Source organism: Stylophora pistillata, unplaced genomic scaffold (assembly GCF_964205215.1).
Source record: "Stylophora pistillata unplaced genomic scaffold, jaStyPist1.2 SCAFFOLD_68, whole genome shotgun sequence".
NCBI classification, from domain to species: Eukaryota; Metazoa; Cnidaria; class Anthozoa; order Scleractinia; family Pocilloporidae; genus Stylophora; species Stylophora pistillata.
This window is the reverse complement of record NW_028290859.1, coordinates 22,141-40,484: the sequence shown is the minus strand read 5'-3', so window position 1 is coordinate 40,484 and position 18,344 is coordinate 22,141. Positions and strand designations below refer to the sequence as shown.

Here is an 18,344-nt window from a genome sequence, read left to right as displayed (position 1 = left end):
GCGTGCGGCTGTGAGAATCTGGAGTTTGTGAAAGGCGGTGTTTAACTATGAGAGAATCATAAAGTTTGATCAGAGTTAATAGAGGGAACGGGAAGTGGTTATGAAAGCCGGAGAAGTTCAAACGGTAAGAAGAATGGGAGCCCTCTGAGGTTGAAGGTACAAGTCACATTCAAAACAAGATGGCGCTTGCTATGGGGAGACGATTTGGAAGTTATTTTAGACATTTTAGAAGGCGATGAAAGAGTCAATCAGCAGTTTGTAGCAGCAGTTAAGCAGCATGTAAGTTGCGATTGTGTTAATTGAGGTGTCTAATTTCTTTCTACCGACCCAAAACGTTCGCTCGGAGATATATTCGGGGCATGGCAAGTTACTGAGTCGAGTCAGCCTTTTAAAAATGTTACAGCCCCAAAAATTGGACTTAGATATACATGTCCTAGCTGCAATGACTGATCAGGGTTTTTCTGTAGAAGCTACACTGAATGTCTGGTTTAATATGAGAAGTACTTGCTGGAAACAGCTCACATGGAATTTTTTAGCTGGTTGTAGCAATATGTTGCACGAATCGTAATTTTTCTTTGTTTGTTGTAGGTCCAGCAACATGAAATGATCTGCAAAGCATGCAAAATCTGATTTCAAGTAATAGAACCGTGGTGGGCTATGGTCAATTACAGAGCCAGCTCCAAGAGTGGTTTCACTAGGAATTGAAACTGTTACAATAACTCTCAAAGCTACTAGTGATAGTGATGGATTGATCATAACTGATCAAGGATGTATTGCATGGCACGATTACTTTGTGTGTGTACGGATATGCTCACAATTCTCCTTCCCAAAGGATGTGAGTGAGAAAAACAAGATCGAAATGAAGCACACGACAGAGGGGAAGTGTCTTTGCAAGGAAATTAGTCAGAGTTGCTAATGAAATGAACAAGGGAAGCAAAGTGAAAGTTCTCCATTTCTATTTCACTTACTTTTGTGAACAACAAATAGCAAAGTTGTTTACAACATTATTAAAAGAAGCTAGTTTCTAATGTTTAGTTCCAAACAATGTGACAATGCCAAATGAAAACTTTCCCATGTGAATGTGGAACTTGGTGTCAATACGATCATAGCTTGTTTGAATGGAATTTGGAGGATTATGGAAAACTACTTATGAATTATTTCATTCTAAAAGCGTGTGTTAACCATTGTGTTAATCACTGTTTGATTGTGAAAAAGTGGTCTGTCATTTCATACTGGCATTTGTGGATGGCGTGCCAATGTTCTTCTCAATTTCACATTAAAAAAAAACAAAAAAAACACACTTCCTATGCTTTCTGTCCTCTTACATTTGTTGTAGGACTGCAGAAGCAAGGCTACAACCCAATTGGCATTGTGTAGTTCCAGAAAATGTCCATACTCCGCTTAAAGAGAGGGTTGAAAATTCTTGGGAATGGGGGGAATCTCAAAGGCCAAAAGCCTCAAGGAAATGTATGAACCTTCATTGCAATTTCCAGAGTGTTGGGAGGGGGTCTTAAGAAAAGTCCCTTCTGTGGGGGGGGAGGTATGGATAATATTTATAGAAGTACATAGGGCAAAAAAATTCCAACCTCCCAAACGAGGTCTCTAGTTTTAGTCACACAAACTTGACTTTTTCGTGGACCCTGACAAACCTAGAATTGCCATGAAATTTCTAACGAGCAATCTGACATTCTCTTTCGCTTAAATACGGTAGCATAGCCAGGATATTTAGAAATTCCTGTAAAGAGTCGTGCTACTACACAGCATTTTTACAGTTTGACTTTTTTTGGGCATGGCCACTTGGCATCGGTAAGCTGTTCCCAAGATTTCTTCCCATCTTTCCTTCCTTTGGTATTGCCACTCTGACATGAAATGGATCTCTCCATTCTAATGGTGTTACTATTGTAACCAAACTGATGAAGAACTGAAACCTGTAACAAAATGTTGATGATTGATATGGATGATTTAATAACATACGACTTGGAATCATTTGAGTAAGGAGATCTTTAGATTTAATGTTTGAGTTTGGATTTTCTGATTTCAGTATGACTCTTTTTCATAGATTTGAATGCAATTGCGCTCTGCAATTTTCCAAAAATAATATGTCCAAATCTATTTGCGAAAAAAAAAAAAAAAAAAAAAAAAAATAGAAGAAGAGAAGAAAACACCTGTAGATATCAAAAACCCAACCCTTAGAGCAACAATTTAAGATACACACACACACACACACAGTGGTTGTTTTCGTTGTAAAACAAGATTTAATGGAGTGGCTTCAGTTTACAAGCGTCCTCCTGAAATAAAACTAGTAGTAGTAGTAGAATCTTTATTTATACACGATAACAATTCAAGGTAAAAGGCTTGTGGGCTCGTGTACTTAACAAAATAGTATCTAGCCAACTTATGATTATACTGAGACACATTTCAAACTAAATAAGAAGCTACACTACAATAAAACATTCAATTTCCTCTCAAACTTAAAAGTACTTGTAATCAGTTGATCTATTCCTAGCCGTCGAACCTGATGAACTGGTAAAAAGTAAAGCTTGTGAAGTGATTGTTTCTCCTGAGATTCTTAAGGGCGAAACTACCTACATTTTTGACAAGATGGTTAACATAGCTAACATAGTACCGAACCTCTATATGCTAAAGAGTCCTAGACCGGCGATCGGTCGCGCCGGTGAGTGACGAACAGAACATGACAGCGAGAACGAGGAAGGAAGGAAGAAAAACAAACTAACCCTAACACAATTGAAAAATCTGAACGCGTGCAAAGTCCAAGTCATTCGCAGGCGCAGTCACTGCCATTTAGAATAGGACACTTTTCAGGTTTGGAGAGAGGGGGTCAGAAAGTCCTTCCAGGAAGAATCGTCGGGCAACCTCTTACGGATGGCTTCCAGAGCCAGCAGTTTGGCCTGTCGACCGCGTTGGGCGATGACCGTGTTTGCTACCCTCCGCAGCTGTTCCCAGAAGGCCGCTCGACCACTGGACAATTGAACGCAGAGCAGCTGGGGCACCAGCAGGGCTAGCTCCCCGATGCGTCGGATGCACTGCAACCTATTTCTTTCCACTTCTAAAAGGGAGCACAGCAAGGCCTTTACAGACTGCTTCCTCGTAGTTTTCTGGCCGGGGGGCAATGACTTGGGGACTGCCAGCTCGTAGAGTTGGTGGACGGCCACCGCACTGGCCAGCAGTCGGCTGAAGAGGGCGCCCTTGCTAGTGGAGCTCCTAGCGAGGAGATGGCAGAGATCCAGGTGGCGAGCAAACACCCTGCAGACGGGACATGGTGGTTGTCGCCGACAGGGGTCTGCTGGCTCCATCTGCGGCCAAAATCGACCGGCCTTCAGGGCACAGCTCTCCTCTGGGCAGTCACAGGCAGCGGCGCAAATGACAAAGAGGCTTGCCATCTTCTCGGCCACCATTTGACGGTGCGCGTCTGCGACTCGCTGGCTGGTGGCCTCTTGCACTGCCTCCGGATCTTCTTTCCAAGCGCGTCCTCCTGCATTTGCCGCTGTGCTGGCCATGGCAGTTTGTAGTTCCTGTTGGGACAGACAACAAGAAGGGGAAACAAGATTGACGATATACATCACCAGTGCGCCAGGAGGCACACAAATGATCCAACAGGGTTTAACAGTGATGATCTGATCGGTGATCACGAATGTAAGTTTACCTCTTGGCGAAGTGGCTGGTGGTCTCTGAAGAAGTTTGACACGGCCTGCCACGTTTCCTCGTCGGGGAAATCCTCCATTCGGAGACCCGGCACCGACGAGTGCCTCAGGCCCCAGCGATCCTCTGCCTCTGCTTGCGCTGTCTGCCCTTCGCCTTGGCCTGTGGTCGTCGCTCCTGCTCCAGCTGTCATTTAAAAAGTGAAAAAAAAAAAAAATAATAATAATAATAATAAAATCAAATAAAATAAATAAATAGATAAATAGATAAATAAATTAATAAATAAATAATGTGAACAGAAAAAAAAAAAAAAAAAAAAAAAAACCGAACAAAACAGACAATCAAACAAAAGGCAGCAGTTGGTTAACGCGGTTGCTTTTCAGCCTTATCATTACCTGGTTGTCCGCCCTCAGGCAGCGCCCTTTCTTCCGTGCGCGTCGCCTTGGTTCTAGCACCGCCTACAGAGGAAGCCCTTCTCTTCTTTCTTCTGGCAAGGCCGGCGACAGCCGTGGAGGTGGTGGCTTCTGCTGCCCCTTCGGCCCCACCGCCGTCCCCTTCGGACGAGGAGTCACTCTGCTGCCCAGGTTGGCTAGCTAGCCGCGCGAGCAGATCGCAGAGCAGTCTGTCTTTCTCTCGGGAGGACTGGCGTTGCGCAGTGCCGTCGCTGGACGACTTGCCGATTTCCCGCATGACGCTTTGCGGACACTCTATCAGGGGTTCGTCGGCGTCGTCGTCTTCCTCGTTGCTGGGGCTGGATCCCTCCGCGGCTGACGACTCGTCGCCCTCTCTCCAAGCTGGGTTCAGGTTGGAGTGAAGCGTTTCTAAGGTCTCCGGCGAGAGGGCTTCAAAGGTGGCGAAGCTCACGCCGTACTCCACCATGGCGGACGCAAGGTACTGCGGACAGAATGTTCCGCTCTGATATCTGATGGCCGCGTACCTGAGGTTTAGGAGTCGCGCCCTGCTGAGACCTGAGCCCGCGGTGGTTGCCCGACTTACCAAGCAGGCCACGTCGCACACAGCCAGTCGCCTCAACGTCAGATTACTGGCTTTCGCCGACACTGTTATGTTGCCCGGTAGAAAACCCCCGTGGTCTTGCGTAACGAGCTTCCTGGGAAAGCCGTGCGTGTATTCTGGGCTGGCCAGGGACCAGGGAGGTGCATTCCAGACCATGATATTTCCAAACCTACATGGAGACGAAGGATTACCAAACAAGAATTAAGGAAAGAAATGGATTGATTCATTTACTTAAGTATTTCTACAAAGTACACGAAAAACAGAGACACAAAACTGAAAGAGAAACCGAAAAAAAAAAACTGAAACAAAAAACTAAGCATCCTATTCCCCCTCCATTCCCTAGATCTAATACGCTCACGCAAAAAGGAGGCAAAAACTAGAATCTAAGAGCTACAAACCGAGTGGGTTTGTAGCTCCGACGACATTTAGGACAGATTATTTTAAAAGTGCGATAATGTTCGCCATCAAAGACGTGTAAGAGTCTTTTAAAGTCAAAATCCTGAAGCTCGCCCCTAAAAGAGCCAAGGGGCTCTGACTGCCTAGCATCAACTGGAATATTGTTCCACAAAAGGAATCATTCTAATCGAGTAAAAGTCTCTGCAAGTAGATGCTTTGCTCATATTTGGTTTCATTCAAGGGAAAAGCTGAGCATCCTTCCTAGGCGAGTCTGACTGGCCGGTAACAGGTGATAAAAAATGATCCAAAGGTCCGGCGGGCTAGATCTATCTGTCCACGAAGTCATTTAAAGAAGAGAAAAAAAAATAGGAGATCTAAATACTCCGACCATTAGCCAAGGGGTAAGAGTTTAAGCCTAACGCGGAAATCAAATCCAATCATATGAAAATGAAAAAAAAAACCAGCGACCTACCTGTCCAAGCGAACCAGGTTTAAATTGCTGTCTAAAGGCGCTTGTCTGCTAGTTAGGGCTTCGGTCAACTTTGCCCCGTCACGTCGGAAAAGTTCCCACTTGTTCAGGTCTCTGAGTAGATGTTTGCGACGGGGAGACTTCTGGGTTGGATCAGACGGAGAGGGCAAAGGAAGCGTGTCTTTCCACCCAATCTCTAGGCTGCGTGTGCAGTAACGTATTGCGCTGGCTGCGTCTTCGAAGGTAAGTGCGTTGGAGACCCTCTCCTCATCAGAGTCGCGAGGCACTATGTGTCTTGGCAGCGTCAGACTGTCCAACAAGAACAAATCAAAGTTGAAGGCTAGAGGCCTGTCCGGGGATTCTGCGAATGCCAAGGGAAAGTATGGCTGTACAGTCTCCGCGTCCCTTTGGACGGAAAGTGCCTCCTGTTTTCGGTAAAAGGACTGACTGCTCTCCTCTACAAGTTCCTCTTCTGGCACTAAAAATGTCCTGTCCCCGGGCGTCTGCACGTCTTCCTCATCATCGTGGTCGTCAGCTCTGTCGGCGCAAAAACCTCCTATTAGACCATTACCCTACGGCTACCAAAAGAGAAAAGGGAAAAAAATGGGCCAAGTAGAGGAGCGATTTGACCCACCTCCTACCACCTTCAGCTGCAGCCTCCGTGTCAAGCAACTGTCTGAAAATCCAAGACAGACACACTTTTTGTTTGTTGTTTTTTTTTTTTTTACACAAGTAACAATGGCCATAGATACAGATTGTGGCCATTTCCAGAACGTACCGAGTGCGCGCGACAAAATTGTACACCAAAGATATATCGCAGATCCTGGGTTACTAAAAACAAACAGAAAACATGAGGATCCTACCTTGCTCCAGCGCCACTGGTTTTTCGACTTCTCTGGTTTTTCCTACACAGAACAAGATACGCGATCGTGTTAAGTTGTCTAGGCTCGTTCCAAATGCATTTGAAATCACGGTGAAATGAACTAGCTACGCCTGCTGCCCCAAGAAGTGAAACCATAGGTTAAGAAGGCATAATCGGCGGTTTGACCAGAATATCCGAGTTCACGTCGAATGCCTTACAAAAGTCAAGTAAGCTATCTTTCTCAAAAGTTTCAGCGTAATAGTGGAATTCTCTCTGAACTCTGTCATGAAAACAGAGAACAGATTTCACGGCTTTACCCTGGTTCCACGTGTCATCATCATTTAGTTGATATCATTTACCTTCTTGGTGGACTCTTGTCGTCTCTGCCACTACCGTCGTCACTCTCTTGCGAGGATCTACGAGAATAATGAGAATCATAATAATAATAATCATAATCATAATAATAATAATAATAATAATAATAATAATAATAACAATAATAGGACTCTAGATTTGCCATTCACCTTTCTCTTTTCTGTATAGTTTTAGATATGCTTTTACTTATCAGATTATTAGACTTTGAATCTGTTCAGATTTGACTCCGTTATCTATAGTTTTCCAGACGCTTTGAAAGAAAAAAAAAAAAGGTGCAGATGTGAGCCGAAAGTGAGTTCTTTTTCATCGTTTTATTCGCTGTTAATATTTTGTATTGCAGAAGATTTGATGGAAACTATTGCTATATGATAGTAAGGGAAATAATAAGGAATCATAGTAAGGCATAATGATAAGGAATAACAGCAAGGCAATGAGAAAGCTATTTCTGGGAATCATAGCTAAAGCCAGGAATACTGAGCCAAGAAGTGTTCAGCATTATTATCATAGCTATCATTATTATGAACCGAGGTGTGTATGCACTCGCTTTTCTTAAATTTTTATCAGACATTTCAATGTATTTTTCGATTTTTAAGCATTTTATCGGAATAATAATAGTTATAAAACAAAAACAAGACAAAACAAAACGGAAACAAAACAAAAGAAAAACCAACAGTTTTTTCGCCCAATGTAAAAGCAAAATAATTATAGTGATCGCTTGAGGCTTTCAGTCGGAATTCGCCAAGTAAATATTTGGCTGTTAGATTCGCTCCGACGAACGAGGGGCTAACGCTCGAAAGGTCAGCTTTTATAATCGTAACGGTGGCCAATTTACCATTTCAACTTTGTTGATATGTTCAAATTATTTCCTTACCCCCACCGACGCAGCCCCAAACATTTTCTTTAGAAACTATCGGCCTTTATTCATTTGGCTGTTAGGTTTGAGACGAGTTTTTCGAAGTGTGTCACCAGATAGCCATTTTATAGTATGGCCACGATCGCATCTTTCGATGGTGAACTAGCTAGAAAACCAAAATAATATTTAGAGTCGCTTGACCTTGCTAAAGAAACATTTAATACTCTCAAGAGGCTTGAAAGATCGAAGCTTTCAGTGAAAATTCGGTGAGATTTTCTGACTGCCGGGCATTTAGTCTATTTAAGACCATTCCCGGCTGCCGGGCATATGTATATAGCCACAGCGAGTTCCGAGTGGAAACAAACAAACAAACAAGCGATTTGCAATATTCCTCTTGGAAGTGTTACAAGATGCTACAGCGATTTCTACTATTGAAAACAATACTAAATAATGCTTCCCCTACCGAAATAATTCCTGCGAATCTCGTTCCTCGTTCGCTGGACTCGAACTCTTGGATGAAAAATAATCGGAGATCGCAGCTTTCCGGCTCATTTTTAGAGGTTCTCGCTGCGGCTTCAAGTACGTTTCTTTAATATGTATTTATTTTTATTTTGCCAGGGGACACTTATATATAACGGGGGCACCTTACGTCAAATTTCCCAAAATAGATCTTGCCTTACTTTGTTTACCTATTGACGTCAATTTTCTCCAAATAGACGTCCCAAAAAAGCCTCTTGACGTCATTCGAGGATTTTCCCCACGTAGCTATTTTGGTGTTTTGGCCGAGCGAACACTGGAACTTGCCTCGACGGGGCAAGTTCCAGTGCTCCGGCGGCTGCCTGTGCATTCTCGGTGCTCGAATGACTTGGACGGTCGAACTAAATAATAATTGAACAATATGGTATTAAACCGACAATTTCTTTTGATCGATCCAGCCCAAAAGAGTCTCCCTTTGTTTACAGAGCCCTCCTACGCAGCCCCTAGGCCGAGATGATGAACGAAAGCTTCGATTGGACGGCAGATCGCCAAAGCAGTTTCCCATTACCCTTCGAGATCATACGTCAAAATCTAACCAAAATACCTGCAAAAATAAGCACTTTTCCGCGAAGAGAAAGCAAGAATATTTTACCGACAAAAGAAATTCCTGTAAAGAGTGTACAAATCAAATTGAGACGACAAGTGACTTCCTTCAAGCATCTAAAGAGTGTACAGATCCGAAATGAAGCTGACAATTCACTTCTTTCTTCAAGCAAAGAGTCCTTGAGATGAGCCTTTTTTTCTTTTCGTTTCGTTCAGTTTCTCCTCAAAACAATGCTTCCTTTTTCGGTCAATGAGCAAAATCGCCAAGCTGATCAAATGAAATTTCTCACAATCTACTACCTAAGGCTTTTCTCAATGTCTTGGCACATACCAGTCGTGGGTAATTGAAGTACTGGGCTAGCATGAAAAGTCCAGCATATTATATGAGTCAGGTCAGATCAGAACGACCATTTTAATACATGCTGTTCTTTGTAAATGATGACATCTTCATGTAAGAGAGTTGGTTCTAAGAGAGAGCGGTTGTTATTTCTTTTGAAAGAAGGCAAAGATTCCCAACGACAACCCTTTGAGCCCCCCCCATACCCACTTACAAATTCTCCCTAGTGATCTTTCCATTACCTTCTTCACAGAATTTGATACAATACCCAAACACTTTTCCTGAGCTGATCACTTTAGGAAATCTCATAACTTTCTCTTCTCATCTAGTGATATTGTGGGGGGAAGACTGACTGTGATCACTTTTGTGACTTGAAAGGGTTGTAAAACCCAAACTGATAAAACAGCACAAAACCAACCCCAGGCCTGAAAAGTGCAATTTATCATCTCAGTCAGGTCAGAGGGAATTGAAGCCTTTGCATCTATTTAAGGGGACTCATGTCCTATTGTTTATGTACAAGTACTTTGTACAGATCTTTAAAGGAAACGAGGAAGGCAGTTATTTTATTCAGTCTCTTCTTTCTTGGCTGGTTTTAATCGGGGTAGGGTTTTCTGCCTGAACCATTTTAATGGATGCTGTCCTTTGTAAATGATGACATCTTCATGGAAGAGAGTTGGTTTAAGAGAGTGGTTGAAATCTCATAACTTGTTCTTCTGATGATCCATTCATAGGGGAGAGAACTGATTTTGATCACCCCCACAAGTGCAATATCAATTGAGAAAACTGCTAGAGGTCTAAGTCCACCAAACTGCTCTTTTTTTAAGTTTCTCATGCCCCATTCTCCCAAAGCACATTAATGTAGACATGCTTAGAAAGGTCTCTGCAAGAGGAACACTTTGATATGTATAAAACTCTTTAACTCCTTCATGGGCATGCTCAGCGGAAGAGGTCGAAAACGAGGGGAGGTCCACCAAAGTGGTTTTCCTTAAGTTTGTCAAGCTTCATCTCACCAAACCACACTAAAGTAGTCCTGGTTGGGAAGATCTCTGCCAGAGGAACACTTTCATATGTATAAAACTCAATAGGTTAAGAAACCCCTTAAGATACAGCAGTTAGTTAGGGTTGCAATCTAGGGCTAGGGTTAGGCTAGGGGTTAGGGTTGCAATCTAGGGCTAGGGGTTAGGGTTGCAATCTAGGACTAGGGGTTAGGGTTAGCATCTTCACGTCTAGGGGAATCGCCCTAGAATTAACTCAGTCCTGCCCAAATCTGGCATGAAACTTCCCAAGGCTGGAGGGTTAGCTAACCTGTAATGTGCATTCGAGCATATGCACATGTAATTTGGAATATGCAGGTCCTGCGCTTTTCCTGAGGTGATCATTTCATGAAATCTCATAACTTTTTGCATCTCATGTAGGGATTATTGATCACTTTTGTGACTCGAAAGGGTTGAAGAAACCCCGAAACAGAAGAGCACGAAAGCGAGCAAAAGAATACCTATCCCCCTCTCCCTATCACAATCTTATATGGATAGACCAGCCAACTTCACAGTGACCATCGGTCCCCTGCACCTCCAGTCAAATAGCTATAGTGCTCCATGTAAGGGAATCCAAGATCTTTCTCAGTGGGACTTGATAAATCCAGCACTTCTCAGACCCCCTCACATGGGACAAAGAAGCTATTGTTTTGAAAGCTGTCAGCATTTTGGCATTTCTTTAAAATCAAGCAAACCAATACCAGCTGAGAATATGTAAACACATCGATTTATTTCCTCACAAGACACAACACAATCACTTCAACAACTCACACGTGACAAATGCTATATTCCTTCGCAAACGCTGCCGACACCTCCACTTTTGTTTTTCCAAGGGAAACTGTTCATAGAAAGCGATTTTTAAAAGTGAACCGTCTACGAGACAAGCACAAGACTGAATAAATGTCTCTGCAGCCTTGGAGCCAAGTATGAAATACTGGGGTCCCACTCAATTCAAATTGCATACACGTGTGTATGTTGCAGGTCAAAATTCAATTTTCAATTCAGACTCAATTTTTTTTTCTTCTTTTTTTTTTCAACTTCCAAAGATATTTTTTGGCAATACAAAATGCCCTTCTTAAAATCCAATCAAATGGCCTGTGAGAACAGCGTGCATGTTGCAGGTCAACATTGCATCGGAGTGAATTTTTTTTTTTTTTCCAGACCTGGGTTGATTCTCAATTTCATTTGTCTCCTAGCCCTAATTATTCGAGAGGAAAATCGAGAATCAACCCAACTTGAAAAAAATTCAAATTGTGACCCATAACACACATCACAACCATCACGTCAACAAAACGGCAACACTTTAAAATGGCATGAGATGGATGATCAAGTAACAAAATGAATGTTTGTAGCAATGACACGAAAAAGAGTTGTAGTTCTTCAGTGGACTGAAGATATCCTAATCTGCAAAGACGACCTTGTGTATTTGACGGGGGGAAGTGCACAGTTGATACAACCCCGGTCGATTCTTTGGCGCTTTCACAGTAACAGGCACTAGGCTGTCAACACTCTCCCTCCACTGTCCACTGCCGTGTTGCAGTCTGTAAAAGTTCTTTGAAACATTCTTGTACCAGAGAAGAGAAACCTCACCTTCTTGACCAAGGGAATGGATCTGTCCTATCAAAACCTTTGGGCAGTTAAGCCGGCTATCCTCTTCCACTACTGCCACAAAGTCACCGGGTTTGAAAGGGCAGTCATCGGAACTCTGCGGTTGTGCTTGGCCACCGTCGGATCCGTCGTCCAGACGGTCCTCTGCGTAGTCTCTGGCCAGGTCGACAGCAAGCCTCTTTCGGTCATTGGCGGTGCGGCGGTCGTATGTCCGCTGAGCCTGTTGCCGTGAATGTCTGAGCGCGGCCGCCAATGACGCCTTCAGGGCATCTGTGCAGTCCCTGTGAAATGGAAATCTGGTTTTAGAGATGGCTACATTGACAACACTGAATTTAGTGGGTACTGGTCCAAGTGTAAGTTGCATGTTTAAGTTGAGTTTTCATCTTAAGTGTTTGTTTTGTTTTGGTTGCCTGTGGAATGAATGGCCTTAGTACAAGAGAAAATTATAAATTAAATTACAATATTAAGGTCGGGACACGCACAGAGTTAAACTAGAAATAATTAAGACTAAAGGAAATTTGCAAGTCATGAAAAAAAAAAAAAATAAATAAAAAAAAAAAAAATAAATAAACAAATATATATATTTTTTATATATATATATATTGAGGGCCTCCCACAATATATACTTTGCTCTACTTCTATGTATTGAGCACTGTTCTACGAAAATCAAGTCACACTAAATACATATATATATATATATGTATAAATTATAAAAGAGCCTAGAGCAACAAATAAATCACAGTAATAGCTATGAAGAAACTGATTACTCTGGTCAAAGCAGAAGACCAGGGTGACATTAATATTGGCACAGTAATTCATTTTTAATTTCTTTTTTTTTTTAAATTTACTGAAAGGGGTTGACTTTATATCTTGGCCAAGAGAGTCCCAGACCTTTGGTCCTTAAAGCGAATATGAAAAATACCATAGTTTGTGCTAGCTCGAGGCAGGTAATAAGATTGATTTGCTGCACTTCGTGTATTGTAGTTGTGGATACTAAGTACTGAATTAAAGAAGCCATCGAGATAAAAACTCCAATTTTCTTAACAATATCTCATGACTGATGGTATCAAACGCCTTACTGACATCTAAGAATATACCGCAAGAAAAATGCCTGTCAATTGCCCATCAATTGCCCTTTGAAATCTATCAACAACACCAAGTGTAGTGTGATGAGTGGACTGCTAAGCCCTAAAACCAAGTTCATTTTCAAAGAACGCTTTTTTCCTTTTCAAGGAAATCAACTAATCTATTGCATGCAAGTTTTTCAAGGAATTTATTAAAAACAGACATCAAGCAGATTGGTTGATAATTGGATAGACAAGTGTGGGATCCCTTTTTATAGACTGGAATCACATTTGCTAATTTTAAATTGGCCGGCATTACAACCGGTCTCAAAGGAGGTATTGAACAAGATTTGGTCTTGAAATATCTTTTATAAAATTTACTTTTTTTACTCGAATGGATATTTTGAAATCCTTGGGTTATCCATGGCTTTGACTGAAATTTTAATTCTTTCTTAGGTAAGGTAAGGTCAAGACTTTATCTAACGAGGGTTAACACGAAATAGCCGAGGCTAATAAACTTGCGGCCCTCTAGATAATAAATAATGAGTTCTTAAAGAATTGTTAAATGAAATTGTATGTTTATGTTCTGAGGGCCAAAAGTTGAGGCTATCTGCTGTTGCGATCATTAAATAAAGGCATGACTTATTTGCTGAATTGTATAGTAGTAAAAAAAAAAATGGCCACTTACTCTCTACCATATGACCAGGTAATGAATGCAGATCGAAGCATGTTGATTGTCACCGATTTTCCAGTGAGGCTGCGAAACAAACTTTTCATGTGCGCAGAGAATGCGGGTCCTGAAAAGCTTTCACCCTTCCTGTTCTACAAGGTGCAAGTAAAAAGAAAACATTCATGAATGGACAATGAACAGAAATGAACTATAACCAGTTTGAATTCACAATAATAATTATAGTAATAGTAATAATAATAATAATAGTAACAATAATAATAATAACCAGTTCTACCATTTCTTAAGACAAATGTTTGCAATTTTCAAACCACACCTCCCCAGTGGGCAAATCACTCGATCTTTTCCTCAAGACTGAAAATGACATTGAACTTGTAAAAAAAAAACAAACAAACAGTACTGTATGTAGTGGTCAAGCTTTTGCTTTTCTGAGACCCCCTCATGCTGTCCATACCACCATCAGGTTGACACACTGAGTAGAATTAATTTCCAATCCCAGGCACCCCTATGAGGGTGGTTAAGAAATCCCAAGGACCCCTACGAGGGTGCTTAAGAAATCCCATGGACCCCTATGAGGGTGGTTAAGGTTTCAAGGGTAAGACATTTGAGAGATTCACCTTTGAAAGGGTAAGACATTTGAAAGATTCACCCTTAGAAGGGTGAGACATTTGATAGACTCACCCTTTGAAGGGTGAGACATTTGAAATATTCACCCATTTGAAGGGTGAGACATTTGAAAGATTCACCCTTACAAGGGTAAGCAATTTGAAAGATTCACCCTTAGAAGGGTGAGACATTTGAAAAATTCACCCTTTGAAGGGTTAGCAATTTGAAAGATTTAACCGGGTTTTTAGGGGTTAGGGTTGCATGCTATTTTCCAGTTTGAAGGTGATGAGTTGAAGGGTTCCCATGAATATTGTCCAGTTTAGGGCGATAAGTTGAATCTACTTACCAAAAGCAAAAAGTTCCCACTTTCCTCCTTCGTAAGGCGTGGACGAAACTCCTTGATGTAATTTGCAAGAACTTTGTACAGCTCGTGGCCAGGCTAAAAAAAGAAGGACAGATCCTTTTTCAGTTGACTTCCCCTTTTTTAGAAAGCGATGGGAAAATTCTTCGCACAGTAATGAGTATGGTGTCTTTGTTCATGTGAAATCGGCAAAATCTACAATGATCCTTCATAATCGTAAGAAAATAAATAAATAACTAGCTACCCAATTCCCTTGCCGGCTGCAACTTGGCAAATGTTAACAACACATGCTGTCCATTTCTTTTTTCCCTTGAGCTGGCATAAAAGCTATATTTTGGAAAGCACATTGTTTGCAAAGACTTTGCAACTGGTACAAATGTTCTTTTCATCAGCGCCACAAGAGCGTTTCGGGCTTTCTTAAAAACTGAGTCCTCATCTCACCTGCAGAGTTAGCTCATCCCGTCCACAGGAGCTTTTGGTTTTGTAATCATTAAAGTGGAGCACAATGGAATCTTCCCTCATCACCAGCAGATTTTGTTCCTTCCGCTGTCGTGCCTCCAAGCTGTCTGGCTCTGTGACAATTCGAAGAGTTCGCATCTCAAGACCCCGGGATGGTGGAATGAAAACATACAGGCTTAAAAGGACCAAGTTGCAGCTTTCCCTGGCTTTCATGTTGACCTCCCAGCTCAATTGAAAGCGTTCGCGTTGGAGTGAGACGGCAGCCACAACCTCGTCCCTAAAAGATTGAACGACGAGGCTGACTTAGAATCAACAAAGAAAGTCCACATAATTGATAGAAAAGTCAAAAATGTTTTTCGTCCTTGTACCTGTAGACACCATTCCTCTACCCCTAAGGTTCAGAGAACATCTCGAGTCAACTTTATCTCGGCTAACTAGGGTAAATAAGTCCCTCTTCATTATGGGTGATTTTCATATAAACTTATTCAATTGTGAAAGTCATCCTGAGTCCAATGATTTCTTGCTAATGCTAAACTCCTTTTCTCTTGTACCTTGCATCTCACAATCAACACGTATTACTTAAAGATCAGCAACCTTCATTGATAATATATTTGCAAATAGTCATGCTATGAATGCCATCAGTGGTAATCTAGTCTCTAATCATCTTCCTCAATTCCTGATCGTACACAATCTCAGACTGAATTATTTCAATCACAATTTCATATTTTCCTTGGACTTAAAACTAGGAAGACTGGTAGAATCTCATTCAGTGACAGGACAACATCTGTCATTACTGATGGACTAAAGAATGAAGACTGTAGTGAGATATCTGATTTCACCAATGAACTTTAAGTCAAGTATACAGATAAATGCAAGGTTCTGAAAGCTGAATGCAATCTTGACACATTTTGAACATGAATCAACTAATATAAGGACTCAAGCAAAGACTAAACAATTGGATTGAGATAAGTACACATGAAGCATATTATTCTTGAACTCAAACTGTAAGACATGCAATAATAGGTCAAATGTGACATACCAAATCCTCAGTAGAATAGGTCACTACCTTGAGGTTACATGTACTGGAGTTACTTTTTCTGTGACCAAGAGGTTCTGAGCTAGTAAGTGCTGGTCTGGACACTCTGAACTACTGAGTTAAACTAACTAACTGTACTTCTTTTATAAGGAATCGAGCAATAGCAGGAAATTCTCTAGAATTTTGGAAGTTAGGTGTGATCATTCTAAAGGAAATTTATGATGCAAATCCTGTGTGTATGATAATTTGGTTATCATAGGAAATAGTTTCTGAAGATGTAATTCTAAAATTCTAACAAAAAATATTGCAATGTCATGCACAATTGTTAGCCTGCTCACATGTAGACTATATAAAGTTTTAAACTATTATAAAAATGACTTTTCCAAACTCGGTGAAGAGAAATTTATCAATGACTTAATTTTCACGTCTAGATCTGGAATAACATCTCAAGTGATCGTTATAGATGCCAACACTAGATTCAATATTTTGCTATGATCAGATATCTCAACTTGTAAATTATCATGCACCGTGTCGAAAGCTCTCCAAACGCAAAATCAAGTGGTCTACCAAGCCCGGTATCACTAAATGCATTCTTGCCAAAATACAATACAGAGATAAGCTCTATTCCCAGATCTATAGGTGTCCACATTCAAATCCTAATCTGATGTATCTTCGTAAGAACTTCAGGAATAGTGTTGTCAAAGAAAAAAAATTATAGCTAGCAAATCCGATTATTTTAAAAATGACTTTTTGTGTAATAAGATGAATATGAGAAAAACATGGTCTGGAATTAGATATCAATCATCAACATTGGTAAAGTAAAAGCTGATTACATTTCCCAGTATTCTTGAAAGTGGTAAAACTGTTGACAATCCCTGTGCTAGTGCTAACATCTTTAATACTTTCTCTGTGGGAATGTAGCTAGAAAACACTGACAAAGACATTCCATGTGGGAACTGCTCTCCAACTGCTTTTCTGAAGGGCAATTTTCCTGATTCCCCTGTTACTTCAGTTCAAGTTGATTGATACATATCTCAAATGGACAATAACAAATCCATTGGTCCCTACAGTATACCAGTATCATTGCTAAAATTATTAATTTGCCAGTTTACAGGTACTGGCTCAAAAGAACGAAAGACAACTCACCAGGGTAGCCAGCGATTTAGGGCTTCGAACTCTTCTCGCGACGAAGGCCGTTCTCTGTCGCCTTGCTTTTGAAATATCGTTGCCTGTGCTCTCAACTGACGAATCATTTGAACATCCTTGAAACCAGGACCGTGTTCCTTATGCAGAAACTTCACCGCATAAAGCAGTGAGCTCACGTGGTTTGAAATTGTCGCCGAACTGCATTGCCTCTCGTCCTAGCAACAACATTTGAGTAAATCCAGGTTATTGAAGGTCACGTACAACCAAAAAACAAGTGAGAGAAATTGGCAGAGCTGAACTGACCGGCGAAGTAGTTCGGGCAGCCATTTTGATTCAAGAGACAAGCATTATGGTCAGCGGTCTAAGGGCGTCATGTCATATTTGTCAAGGTGTCCTTTTTGTCTCAAGCAAGCACGTGTCTCGCCGCGCGAAACGTGACGGCTGCGGGGAGACCAGTAGGGCATTGGCCGAGTTAAAAATATTGCTGACGTTGAACAAGCTGCAAACTTGCAAGACAAGAACGTCTTTTGAAAGCTGGTCAAACAAAAGCAATGAAGCCTGAAAAACTCGAATGATTTATGGGGCACAACGGCGCTATCTTGCTGCACAATTTAAGCCTGAAAATATGGCACAATTTGTGATTTTTCCTTTTCTTTTACCTTTGTTGCCGTCCTATCAGATGGCTTGAGACAGTTTTGCAGTTTTTGTGGGCAAAGTTATTTCCTAAAGGCGACAAGAAACAATTGCCAAAATTCAAATCTGCACTCACCCTGAGAAAGTTGAAATATTGTTCCATGAGACTTAGGCGCAGAAAAACATCTGGTGCTAGGTCCATTCCGAGATATCTCTTCAAAAATCCAAGGTAGCCTTGAGATGAAACAGAAAAACAGAAAATCAGGTCAGGTGTGACGCACGTGTGTGTTGCTTACTTGCTTGCGAGCAAGATATTTGAATGCGAATAAGCTAGCAAGGTAATTGACTGCGAATAATAAGTGTTCATGTAGTGACTTACACATCATGCGCTCACGCGCTTTGAGGAAAGTGGACTGCGCGACGGCTGCACTTTGTCGTTCAAGGTTCACCGCTCTAGTGAAGTAATTGGAAACAGCATCCAGAAAGACGTCCACATCGGGTGGGATATCTCGCGGACTTAGGGCGTAGGTGAGTTTTTTCCGGGTAGGTGTAGGAGTCAAATGGTGCGGGCTGTCCAATTGGCCAAGGCAATCTGGTTGTGGTGATTTTTGCTGCGTTGCCTGTGCCTCGTGGCTTACAGGCGATAAATTCGAAGTCGAAGTC

At 41.6% G+C, this 18,344-nt stretch overlaps 2 protein-coding genes and 1 long non-coding RNA gene across 3 annotated transcripts; 1 reads left to right on the top strand and 2 right to left on the bottom strand.

Annotated features, from left to right (window-relative positions):
- Positions 1-10: 10 nt before the first annotated feature.
- Positions 11-1,080, top strand: LOC148715711 (uncharacterized). The gene is made up of 2 exons (XR_015995886.1): positions 11-279; positions 589-1,080. It is a non-coding gene; the product is annotated as an uncharacterized LOC148715711 (long non-coding RNA).
- Positions 1,081-2,112: 1,032 nt separating this feature from the next.
- Positions 2,113-9,355, bottom strand: LOC148715710 (uncharacterized). The gene is made up of 8 exons (XM_088746600.1): positions 9,261-9,355; positions 8,319-8,507; positions 6,761-6,817; positions 6,588-6,681; positions 5,543-6,111; positions 4,056-4,843; positions 3,665-3,846; positions 2,113-3,533 (listed from the first exon to the last, which is right to left on the bottom strand). The coding sequence occupies exons 1-8, from the start codon at positions 9,353-9,355 to the stop codon at positions 2,820-2,822; spliced, it is 2,688 nt and encodes an 895-aa protein (XP_088602726.1). The 3' UTR covers positions 2,113-2,819.
- A 1,436-nt stretch (positions 9,356-10,791) lies between these two features.
- Positions 10,792-17,387, bottom strand: LOC148715709 (uncharacterized). The gene is made up of 5 exons (XM_088746603.1): positions 17,049-17,387; positions 14,849-15,143; positions 14,393-14,485; positions 13,441-13,574; positions 10,792-11,969 (listed from the first exon to the last, which is right to left on the bottom strand). The coding sequence occupies exons 1-5, from the start codon at positions 17,153-17,155 to the stop codon at positions 11,480-11,482; spliced, it is 1,119 nt and encodes a 372-aa protein (XP_088602729.1). The 5' UTR covers positions 17,156-17,387; the 3' UTR covers positions 10,792-11,479.
- Positions 17,388-18,344: the final 957 nt, after the last annotated feature.